Source organism: Ornithodoros turicata, chromosome 6 (genome assembly GCF_037126465.1).
Source record: "Ornithodoros turicata isolate Travis chromosome 6, ASM3712646v1, whole genome shotgun sequence".
In the NCBI taxonomy this organism is placed as follows: Eukaryota; Metazoa; Arthropoda; class Arachnida; order Ixodida; family Argasidae; genus Ornithodoros; species Ornithodoros turicata.
This window is the reverse complement of record NC_088206.1, coordinates 60,518,254-60,531,155: the sequence shown is the minus strand read 5'-3', so window position 1 is coordinate 60,531,155 and position 12,902 is coordinate 60,518,254. Positions and strand designations below refer to the sequence as shown.

At 44.6% G+C, this 12,902-nt stretch overlaps 1 protein-coding gene across 2 annotated transcripts in view; it reads right to left on the bottom strand.

Annotated features, from left to right (window-relative positions):
* The window catches only part of LOC135396872 (serine/threonine-protein kinase MRCK alpha-like), a 79,606-nt gene extending 66,965 nt beyond the window's left edge, over window positions 1-12,641 (bottom strand). For both annotated transcript variants that reach the window (XM_064628077.1, XM_064628078.1), the window contains exon 1: window positions 11,892-12,641. In XM_064628077.1, coding sequence (XP_064484147.1) covers window positions 11,892-12,102 — 211 coding nt within the window. In that variant the 5' untranslated portion in view covers window positions 12,103-12,641. The remainder of the gene's footprint in view (window positions 1-11,891) is intronic.
* Between the last annotated feature and the right edge of the window lie 261 nt (window positions 12,642-12,902).

Sequence of the window (12,902 nt, the reverse complement as noted above, 5' to 3'; positions counted from 1 at the left end):
AGAAGCACGTTCAAGAAAAAAAGGAGAAAGAAACAATTTACAAACAAAGGGTTATTTTTCAATTATGAGGCGCGGAATCGACTTATACCGTTATGTCGAGTTGGAATTAGGAAAGAAAAATGTAGACTGTAATTCTAATGTTGCCTCGATGAGCTATACAATCATATCAGTAGTCACACGAAGGTTAAAGAAAAGGCTGCGTCTAAATATAACGATATTTGCTGGCTAACGTCGATCAGATAACGCGGATTAGGACAACACATGGACGACACCAAAAGACAATACTATACCAAAAGCCTTCGATGCTATATCACTTACTTTATAAAAAATAAACCGCAGTGCAAGAAAAAAAGGCTATTGTATAGACAATGACCGCAACAAAAAAAGCTCGTTTTTTTGCGTGTGTGTGTTGCCGGACGTATGTAGCTCTTACACAGACCATCCTGTCCTATCCAAACACACACATATAAAAAAATAGACTAGATTTTAAATAAGCGGATCTCGTATCATGTGTGCACATGGGTGGCATTCTATAAAAGTCTGTCCATGCCGGCATGCCATGGTCTGCAATTACTTCGTCCACTGTGCTGTTTACATATAAAGCTCTGGATAAGATTCAGTATTGGTCAATTTCAAACAGACTGATCATCCCATCGCAAATTATAGTTTTTACGTACGGATTCCGTACGAAAAACTTTACGATGCTCGATCACTTTGAAACTTACCGGAATTGAATCTCCTTCGGAGCTTACCATGTTCCAGGCAACGCGATGTTCCATCTCCATCGAGTATTTGTCGAGCATGTCACGCGGGGAAACTTTAAAAACGTGCCACCCTGTATGTTTCCCTGTACTCTTAAAAAAAAGAAAAACGAAAGAAAAGAGAGATTCAAATAGGGAGTAATTGCAGCTTCTAGTCCCCTAGAGTGCAATTACTCCCCACTTTAGTGCCATAACCACGAAATTTACTCCTCAGGAATGCAAATGGTCATTGAACTTCGCAAATGGTCTCCTGAGTGCAATGGTCTATGTAAGTATGTGCTCTTCGTGAATTTGATGGAATAAGGGAATAAGGCTGTTGAAACATTTGAATGTGTGTGAATATGTATATGCTACAATGAGTTTACAATTGACACATAAAGAAAAACGTGTTGAAAAAAAATGTTGTGACGACAACGGAAGAAGAGAAAAAGGACCCGTGAAGCGTGACAGTATTCTTATAGTATTGAACGTGTACGGCTTCGTTTTCATGCTGAGCAGTCAGTGAAGTTTTAGCCTGTTTCATCAAAGGCTATATATATAACTTAGTTAACGTAGCAAATTTCAACCCACACAGAGGAAAAAATAGTTACAGGTTCGTTGTTGCGAAATTGTTCCCGAATATGCATTTCGTAAAACTTTATATCATTCGACATATCACGGTTGACGGTTCAATTCCAAGTATTCTCATTCATGCACATGAATTATGTACCTGGGACTGTTGCAGAACACAGAACAGAGCGTGAAATGCAGTCCCCCCTCTGTGACATCCATTTAGTCCCGCGCATTTCCGCCCTAAAGGGACTACTTTTTATGACAATGCGTTTAGTACCCAAAATAACATTTTACGCTTTTTTTCTTCTCCTTAGGGTGTGATATTAATATGTAACGGCATTCCGTGATGACTGCAAGCAATGGTCAAGCGATCTTCTCGCATGCAGTGACAAAAGACGGGAGCAAACGCGTACATTTCTCGAGCCATTTACAGCGAGCCATCACAAATGGAAAGTCGCGCCGTGAAAGTCACCAGTGAATACAGACTTTCACACGGAGCGGCAATGGCCTGACTGCATGCACGCGTACTAGAGCAGCTGTTCCGCTCTGCTTCCACAACCTGCTCGGTTTCCCTTGTTGGCTTTTTCTTTCTTTCGCTTCCGCAAACAATAACCGTCGTAACTACTACAGCCGGCGAAACAAACAACCGTAACAGTTAAGAAACAATGACAGAAGCGAGTTTTGGTAGATCGGAAACACGCAAAGCAGCTCAAATCCAAGCTCAGGAATGTGATGTCAGCTATACCTGAAATCAATCAGGCGATTGGCCGCTTTCGGAACCGTTATCGGGGACACCTTCGGGAAACGATACGATACAGGAAACTGAAAGACGCCGACATCGCGCTATTTTGATTTATTTTTTTTATATTTTTTTACGAGAATCACACGTCATACCGCCCTGCCACCGGCAATGCTGACAAATCTGTCAAATCCAAAACTGCGAAAATGAAAATGGAAGGAAAATGAACAACGTGGTGGTCAAGTTTAACGAGGGAAAATAAAAAATATCATAAAACTAGCAAGAATAACTGAATAAATATACACGTGATACTTGCAGGCACCGAAAAAAAAAATCGATGTTCCATATCACGCAGCGGCTGTACGTAATACTTATGCGACGACATACTTATAACGACAAAGCGGAGCAGATGACACCTGCCTTGTCGTCCGCTTCGGTGGCTGTGAAACGCCATCGTCTGCTTCCTGCCAATATAACGGCGCGCTGGTCGGAAGGACAGCGCATAATCAGCCGCCTTCGCAGGGAACGGACATTTCCGTGCATTTTGTAAGAAAAACCCAGGAACATCTTCCAGACTGCGCAGCTGGTGCCAACACTCAAACTTTGATCGCTTCCCAGTCTGCTTGGAAAACTGCGGAAGGAGCAAGTCCTGCTGGGGTACGGCAGTTGGTTGCAGTTTAGAAAATGAAATCATCCGAGACTTCCTAAACACACGTACGAGAGCGGAAGACACGTCTTTCATCCGTGTTTCACTACTGCAAGATATGCAAACAAAGCTGTAGAAGGTAGTTGGAAAGCTTATATCCCCGCATGCTGTTGAGTAGTGCGTACGGCAAGCACCTCGTAATAGTGGAGGGTTGTGGGGGCCGATTGGCTCAAGAATAGGAAAACGGAGGACAAATAAGGAGAAGGGCATATAGATACGGACCTGGCGCGCAGTATAGAAACCCACCACGATCGTTACTTGCATACTTGCAATTCTTGACTCATTCTCACAGTCCAGCGCGACCATATGCAAACATGCGCGCTGTGCGCACAATTTGCTTACTCTTGGTTAGTCAGCTTGCCATATCCTATGTATACAAAGATAACGATCCACAGGGAGAAATACATACAACTTATTCGCTAACCGTGTTCGTTGATCGGTAGTTTCGGATTGGAATGCTCATTCCCGAGATATAGTTGACGAAACTGATTAAAAGACTCCTTTCGTCGGAAATGTGAAACCCGCGAAACCCAGTTGTGATCAGCTGAAGAGATCATGTATCGTGTCCGTTTACTCGAAACCGTATATGTCTAAGTGTACATGTGTGTTCCTGTGCGAAAAAGGAACTTCAGCCTTTTCTTTGCTATGTACCCTCCCTACCTCCCCCATTATGTAAGGCAGGAACTCGATATTCCCGGTTGCGATGTCCCCGGTCTCGACATTCACGTTCTTGAAACAAGGAGGATCAAAGGGAATGCTCGAGTGCTTCGTAAGATGATATGCCCTCTATAAAAACAATACAACATTATTTAACCACCAAATGCACGGGTCTTTGATGTCTGTCGAAGTCGTTTTAGCGAAGGAAAGACACATTTTAGCGGCCGTTAGGCTTGGCAGGGCGGACACGACGGAACAGCGCTTTGGTTAGTGTATTATTAGGTTAGTTCAAGTTTGATGTTAGCACTTTTTCTGTCCAGGATAGTCGAAGTTCGCTACTGGCAGTTTCCCGCGCGCGACTGTGCATTTTATAGTCAGATAACATTTACTTACTGTTGTTTATGTTGCAACGGGGATTTCGATCACTTTATTTCGAGGTACACCCGTTATGTAATACCCCGCATTGAAGTTCGGCAATGCTGGCAACGTACAAAATATACTTCAACATACTTAAAAGCGCTAAAAGACAAGGACAGAGAAGTATACAGACAGGACGAGCGCTCACTGACAACTGAAAAGTTTAATGAAAACTACAACTCTGTCCTTTTAACGTTTTTAACTATGTTGAACGTTTATCAACTTGCCCAATTTTACAACCGTATTGCGATACTGCTTCATCACGCGTTGCTGTGTCCATATTTTTCCGATTTCGCACTGAGCGACACGCCCATAACATGACGTAACAGGGATTGTTGTGTTAACTACGCTCTTCCGTTCCCTTGTCCGGACGTTTTCCACTGTATAGAACTATCGTTTCTTGAAACCCGATCGATAGGACGTCAATGTACTCAAACGTTGAACGAACTGAGTGTCAAAATCAAAAGTTAGACTTGTGTATGCAGCGAAAACCCCGTGGGGGGGTTTCCTAGGAAGGAAGGGCGGAATCGCTCACTTCCTGTGCTCCGAGCGGAAGCGGTGTTGGGAGGACGCAACGGCGACAGCCTATACACAAAGGACGCTTCCTTCGTTCACCTATGGTGAACTAATAGTTCACCTTAACTCGGATTGCGTCATATTGCACACACAATAGTAGGTGGACGGTGAACATTATAGAAAAAAAAGTATTTAAATGCTCTCTGTCGCGATTGCATGTAAATGACAAGGACCGAAAATAAGTGGTAACAGAACTGTCTGTGTACTTTTCACAGAAGATCACTCCTCAGGCGTTTGTCTGAATCCTGGTCTACCCTACAGTGGCAACGCGACATTCCAACAAGGTCCACTTTGCGAAGTGTAGACCTAACGCTGTCATACCGGCTGCCTGCAAAGCTTCCTCGTCCCAAGAAGTCGCTCATCCACATGCTACGTCTGAACGTGGCCTTCACTCCGTTCTATATCGCTATACCAGCTAGGCTGTGAGGCTAGCCCTATGTGCAACGAGTGTGGTGTACTTGCTAACGTAGAGCACATACTCATCCGCTGTAGGACTTATATCAACGTGACGCGTACACTGCAATCACAGCATGCCACCCTCGACAGCCGCCCCTTCAACTTGTCGTGCAACCTCGGCCCTTGGGGCACCGCGACCCACTCCAGGGCGGCCTTATACGTCATGGAGATTTCTCTTCATTTTTTTTTTAGGCGACCGGCCTAAAGGACTCATTGTGACCCCGACAGCGCCCTCGGACATTCCCACCATCACAATCAGGATTGCCATCGCCACTCCGATCATCACCGTCATCTCTCGTCATCGTCAACAATCATATTAGACCCCCTAGCTATTGGGTAGCGTTCCACTCCTGGAGTGGAAAACCTCCCCACTTCATCGTCAGAATACAATTGTTGTTGTGTACGTATCATAATATCGATGTCTGCCCTCCTGGGGATTTTCTACTTTTCCAAGCGGTAACAGAGTTACCTATTCTCTCAATTGTACAGCAATATCGCAGCCTAAAAGCAAATCAACTTGAGAAGACAAAGCTTGTACTGTACCCAGTGATTTCCCCAGAAATTCACTGCTGCGGGGGGGGGGGGGGGTGCCGAGCTTTCAAGGGGGGGGGGGGGGGGGGCTTGTCTCACGAAGTTCAATTAATACCTAGCAACCAATGGTGAAAACCTTAGACGAAAAAAGCAGAATACCTCGCTTGATTGTGTTGGGCGTAAATGGTTCTTGATGGTCCACATTGAGTTTGCGTGCCCGCACGCATTTTTGCTCGTATATGCGCGCAACATATGCATTGAACAGTCACTTTCAAATGATTTTGGACAAATGCATGGTACGATCATCTACATGTCTGTGGTCCTACAGCCCAAGTTCGACAGTACAGAATGTAATTCGCTACGCCGGACTCACTACCAGAACGTGTTGGTGGCCAGCTGGTGGGGGTCACCTGAGAAATTTCAGGGGGGTGTTGCAAACATGCAGGGAGGGTGTACACCCCCCTGGGGGGGGGGGGGAAATCCCTGACTGTACCGTAGCATTTTTTCCTGGAATGAGCATTCCGAAGCACCAACAAAGCCAAAGCGTGAACCCGATTAATGTGGCTATTTTTGTATTTTACCGCCTTTTTGCTGTTTTTGAGGGTCTAATTGCCTGCCTGTTTCCATCGTTTTTCGAGTGCCTAAATTTCCGGACCCCATAGCTATTACAACGGAGGGAAGGGCTGTATGTTTAGAAAGGACAATCCTCTTCTGTTGTGAGTTTTGGCTGGCGAACATCTTCCTGTCGCGGTCCTCTGATGGAATGAAGGGAACGAACTCATCCTGTCGCCAGAAATCAGGAGGCTGAACGTCGCCCTCAAAGTACGTCGACTCACGCAAGAAACGCCGCCGACGGCGTGGGTTCCTCATTCCACGCCCCCCTTTCATTTCTCAAGCAGCGAGAATAGATCCACAAAGCGCCATCCACTACAGTTTTCTTTCTCCCTCTCTCTTTTATTTTTTTATTTTTGACAAGGCCTCGACACAGAAAAATGTAACAAACGATGAGGGGTGTCGAAGGTGGGGGCAAGTGGGGCGAGCGCCCCCTCACCCACCTCCCCTCCTTTCATGCATAGAGATCGGACAGGGTGTATTGTTACTTTCTCATAAGACATATTTGATACATTCATGATTCCCACTTAATTTTGGAACAAAAATTCGAGGGTTCTTCAAGGACCTTTTGAGGTTCAGAAGTCATTTCGTCTGGGATGTAAGGCACAGTTTATGACCAGGGCTTCAATATTTTGCAGAAATATTTATAAGCTACATGTATCACATGAGAGAACACATGGGGGACTACACAATACCGGTTGAGAGATGCGACTGACAACTACTGAATTTTAAAGATCACGGTACAGAAATAAAAATTTATTAATAGAATGGAGAGTACCATTCGTTTCTTGCTGCTGATTCCTATTGCGACAAAGAGTGCGTAATTTGCACAAGCGGCTCAATGAGAACAAGAAAAAGATGCAAAATCAAGGGTTTTCAAGGACTGTATAAAAACAATTCCAGGTTTTCCAAACCTTGAAAATGGCATTTTCAAAGTCCAGGGTATTCAATGGTCTCAAGGACCAGTGGGAACCATATCTGATAAACATCACGTGAATTTGATACAGCGGAAGACTGGCCATTGCATAATTAACTGGATGCAGTAAGATGCTCTTTTTCGTAGCAGCATATTTCATGTAATTCCGCACTGCGTGTAGCAGTGTCCCTTTACTACGTTTCATGTGGTTTTTATTTCATTTTTATTTATTTATATTTGTATACGGAAGGTTCTTGGTGCACCAATCTTTCGAACTTCAGCTCGCCCCGCCCCCACTGTGGCCAGGGACTTCTGGGCAAGCCGCGACACCACGTAACGTTTATAGTTGCCTGCGTTTATGATTGTGACCATTGTGGTCGTTATGGAGCTTCTTTCCCCCTGAGACATCAGCGCTTACTGCTAGTTAAGACGCATCGACGACATATTTCATAGTTCACATAGTTCACCGAAAAATACATCGCGGTCTGCCTTGCTGGACCATGTCTTCGATAACAGCCTAAAGGTGGCGGAGTAGTACTGCTTGCGGTACTGCTCAGTGGAAATCTTGTTCTCAACCTTCAAAATATCTGTTTCTTGCTCGCTTCGCAGATTCTAAAATTGTTAGAACGTGTTTTGATGAAAATTAATGTCGGGTTGTAGATATCGTAATTTTCTACCTTTGGCAGTTTTCGGTATAAATTCTGACCGGCTTCGTGAACGTGGGAAGCTTTCAAAAATATCCGCACCAGCGCAATATAAAATTATTTGCATTCCTTTCAAAAAACGCAATTTCGTCTCGGGTCAACAAACCTGAATGAAGATATGCAAACTAACGAAAACGGTACACTGGTTCCTATCGCTTTAGCTTATAGAACATATTACGTGACACCTCGAAAGACTCAACAATGCACCCTACAACTGAGTCAAACGAAGCGGAAGCTATCGCCACCCTCACACACGATCACAATATGAAGGGAATCACTAGCAGAAGGCACACAAGCCCGTCCGTCTGCACACGTGACCACATCCGGCCAATCCGATCATGTCACGGGAGAATCGGGGGGTCCAAATTAGTGGCATCGCAAACAGTGACTCACATCCAGCGTGAGGCCATAAAAAAATAAATACGGTGAAAGGATATTGGGGGTGCTTCGCTGGAGGAAAAGGTTCCTATTTAGGGGTGAGTCCCGAGCAGGTGCGGAAGTCCCTAACCTCATTGGGAACCCCGCTCTCGTCTGCTGCGGTGTGGGCCAGAGAGAGCGGCTGTTATAAATCACCGTTATCCGTCCCCGGAGCATTGGAAGTTCCCTGTTACATGGTATGCCACAGACCCGGCGTTTCAACGGGGCTTGTCTGCGTGAGAGCACGTCGTGGAGCGGGTTCTCGTTGTGTAACACAGTAGCTACGAGATGTACGACTGAAACTCTTCATTAAACAGTCCTGTAGGGCCTTCTAACAGTGTTTTTTTGTTTTAATCAGCATTTTGTGCGCATGCGTAGTGTTACGAAACACGTGCTCTTTCTGTCTGCATGCAAGACTTTACAGGATTGTCAGTGGGGGCCACAGCTGTACAATTTGGGTCCTGGGTTATTTCGCGTTTCAAGCGTTTCGTCCAGTGTATCTGCATTCTTTTGTATGCACATCTGACCGCAGAGAACTGCGTGGATCACAACTTTGGATGGAGTACAGGAGCAAAGAATAAGACCCGAAAAACAATTTCTCAACGTGAAGTATTTTGAAATTGCACTTCAAACACGAATCCAGCTTAGCTACTTCATTCAATCAACTGTAAATCCCTATAATTTCACAGCGCCCCCACCCTTTTTTCCCCCCGAATTCCGAACATCATAAATTCGTGGCTGAGTTGACTTAGTCCGTGATAAGCCAGAGGTAATAAAAAAAAAGTTCGTTCTAGAAAGGAGATCAAATGCTTGCCAGCAGCTGGTACAACATTTTTCTTTTCCTTCTAAACTAATCTAATCTAACGCGGTACAACGAATTCCGAAGATAAAGTTTGCCATCGCAGCACAAGAAGCGCCAATTCTTGCTTGCGCGCCATTTTCTGCGAAGTTTTCAATTCGCGAAAACTGGGCGAACATAAAGTTGTTGGGTGTTACAGCATTGTGTGTGTTTGCGCCACGCACATAGACGTGTATTCGTATTTTTTTCTGTTCGTGCTTCATTTATTAATGTCTTCGAAGAGACAAAATGTTTCACAACCATATGCATTCACGCAACCTCAGCGCACAGCTTGCATCACATCCCATCGCTAAGAAAAAAGGTGACGACTGCCAGAATGAACAAGACAAAAAAAAAAAAAAAAGACACAAAAAGAAGAGGCGAAGTGATCTTCCCTGTAGAGTTAGCTACGCCGGCTTACACTTCCCATCATTCTCCCGAGCAACAACTGTGCCGAGTTGCGCGGCTCCAAAACATCCGGGGTCAGCATCGCTTATGCATGGACTTCGCAAACAGATTCGCTTGTTGCAAGCAGCTGTGTTCCTAGCTAGCTCATCGAGAACCTCGAGAGGCATTAGCATGTCCGGCACTAATGGGAGGGATATCCGTCCCTCCCAAGGCCTCATCAGTAATTAAAAGAAGCGAAATCGCCATCTTCTCCGATGAGGTGCAGCCACATGGCGATTAGTAATGGCTCAGTCCACACAATGCGATTAGCAAAGTTTCAGACTTTCAGGGACACATTCTTACGAGAGAAGGAAGCTTCGCTGGACGTTAGCTTAATCATTCATCTGCTCCGATGATATCAATACAAATATATCTGTTATCTTTAAGAAATCGCGGACAGAAAATATATCAAAAAGCATACACATCGAGACGGGTTGATTGTAGGAAACCAGACTACGTAATTTTCGAGCAACGGCACAGCTTAATTTTCTATGAATGCAATTACAAAAAATAATAATGATAATAATAAATAAAGGGGAAAAAAAGGATTGCGAGTATATAATAAATAAGTGACACCGCCACGCGAATATTTGCATCTTTAGAGTAACGAAACGAATGATCGTCTATTCGATTCGAGTTCCCAATCGAATACACACACACACACACACATATATATATATATATATATATATATATATATATATATATCGAAGAAATTTCTGTTTCGAACCACAAATATTCGAATCGTTCCGAAGCATTGCCTCACACGAAGTTTCGCACGCTATATCCCATATAACTGTAGATGCACTCGGTTCGGGTATGTCTTTCAAGTCGCGTAAAACATCTTCCTTGTTTCAAACTTTCGTTACATACGCTCGCACTTTACAACCAAGCACGTAACACCAACCCATTAATAACTCATTTCGGTATCTGTTTAACGCAACCAAGTGCTATCGTTCAAGAAAGTGCTCTTTCGAAACGTAAACAGGGTTTACATTTCATCCCAAGCGAGACGCGATGCCAGTGTTGAAAATCTGAGACACCCAATCTGATTAAGCCCTCCTCCTTTTACTTTCGCAATCGTCGGCACCGTCATCATCCCTGAACGCAAATTCAAACGCGCTTAATTAAACTCGGCCTCCATGAAGTCTGACAGCGCTTGTCACTTTGCCAAAGCTACGAGGCAAAACACACAAGCAGCAGTCTCCTCTTCCACGTCCACGAAAAGGATCGCTCACTTCGCAGACGCATGATAGCGATTTACTGCAACCGAGGAAATAATATGAGTACTTATTTACTTTCACAATATCTGAACGGATGGAAGAAGAAAAGCTCGACTCAGTAACCCAGAGACCGCAAAGCTCCGCGATGTTGCCCAATCGTGGCCAAACGTGTTTGGTCCGTCTCCGTGACCAGAATGATCTGTCTGGCTTATCGCGAGGATTACTCAGAGCGCCAAAACGTCATACGAGCCGCTAGGGTAATCTTTTCACTATTGTGGATATAAAAGTCCCACTGTGCATTTCCGCTGTGTTTCCACAGCGCGCGTGACATCTGGTTTCTACTGACAGCAGATGTCAGCGTGTCGTCTGCTTAAAAAATGTCGATAGTATTGGACAGCTTCTGCGAGTTCTCTTGAAGTGACGCAAGAGAAAATATATATAAAAAAGAAGTAATAACAGGTCTTCACGAATTGGCATTATAATTGACGTATAATGTGGTCCCTGTCACAGTTCTTCATCCCGTTTCTGCCTCTAGGCATGGCCAATGAAATTGGTTAGCATGTCATGCATCGAAGCTGCAGGAATTACAAAGGGACGATACCACTGACAACACACAGAAAATTCTCACAGAATTACTCATAGATAGCGGTTACATGCACCGATTGTTATTCAGATTATTATTACTCACACAGAAAGTATTTTTATTTCGTAATGCAACGCTATTACTCGTTATAGTTTTGTGAAGTAATGACATTACTTTGCCATTACATTTTTCCAGAAGTCCACACATCCCTGTGTGGGGCTTGAAGCGCGTGCTGTAAAGATGTGTTATTACACTTTTACTTGGTTTCACATTACCAGTGATAGTTTTTGGAGTTTCCTTTGCCTTTACCAATAACAATTCGTATCTGCAGGCTTCAAACAATGTCTAAATTTTCCATCCAAGTAATGGGTAATATAATTGGCATTTCCCAGCCGTAATGCAATGGCATTACAGTACACGTTACTCATACACAAAATCTAATGCATTAGCGTAACTTATTACTGAGATGTAACGCATTAATCTCAATCTCTGCCATGCATGCACACATTGCACTCATTAACGGCACCCTAATTTTAAGTATGTAACATATACTGTATACGAGAAGTTTGTACATTTAATTTCCAAAATAAAACAAAGGAAAAGAGGTTGTGGTCGTAACGCTCCAGACGCAACATTGCGGCTGGAAAAGTACGCTTTGTAGCAACACCTTGCGTACACATACTATGGATCGGCCTATGTAACACCTAGAGCAAAAACCTGAATGAGCGTGCAGCATCAACAAACTTTCGTGCTCACCATATTCAATGAAGTTGGTCATGGTCTTCTCCGTGCGTAGCGACGAATTGCAACACTCATCAAAAAGCACAATTAGCACGTCAAGAAGTCCCTCGATGGTAAAGGACTTGCCGTTGACCAACACCGGGCCGCCCAGGAACATTTGTTCCAGCTCCCGTATCCTCTCCTCGGGAGACCGTGGATCCATCGTTCCTGTCGACTTTTTAGACATTTTTGCACTGACACGTAACTCGATGTTTGTAATCCTTTCAAGGAACGCGCAAGCTTCCCCACGACGTCTCACACTACGAATATCATACGGGTTTCACGATGCATGGGTAAATCCAAGCCGGGCAAACCGTCATCATTGCACCACACCGTTTCGCTTTGTTTCACTACTATCAGCACTGAAACACATCCTCGTGAGGGCAGGATGCACCATCCCTCCCGACGACATCTTCGCTAGGATGCGAGCATCGAACACTGCACACAAAAAAAGCAAAGCAAACCGTAATATCGATGGTTCCCACGGCAAAGCACACTGTTTAGGCTTAGCCAGGTTAAGCGTTATGATTTACAAGTGAGCAAAAAGTCCGTTTGCGTTGTGACTTGGCGTTTCGTTCGTTCAGCGGGCATAACTGTTTGACTCAGCGAAGCTCCTAACGAGACCTAGGTAAAAGAACTTGCGAGACTAAACAGATATTGCGCTACGAAGCCTTCCGGGTGTGCGACTGAAGCATACGCATCGCTCTCCGCACGGAACCAATGGCGACTGACATGAGACGGATTGTGGGATCGGCGAAGCTTGCCGTTAGCACCGCTAGAGGACAGGAAGTGCCGCATATCGAAACCGAAACCAGCTCCGTCGGAGGGCAAGCGAAAGCGCTTCTTTTGCATAGTTTTGAAATGCTGAGCACACGCGCGACTGTGAAGCAGCGCGCAGTCTCATATACGGATAGGCGTGATACGCGTCAATCCAGCTAGTGTGAATCGGCCACAAAAGTGTGCGTGTTTACCCCACAGAAACAGCAA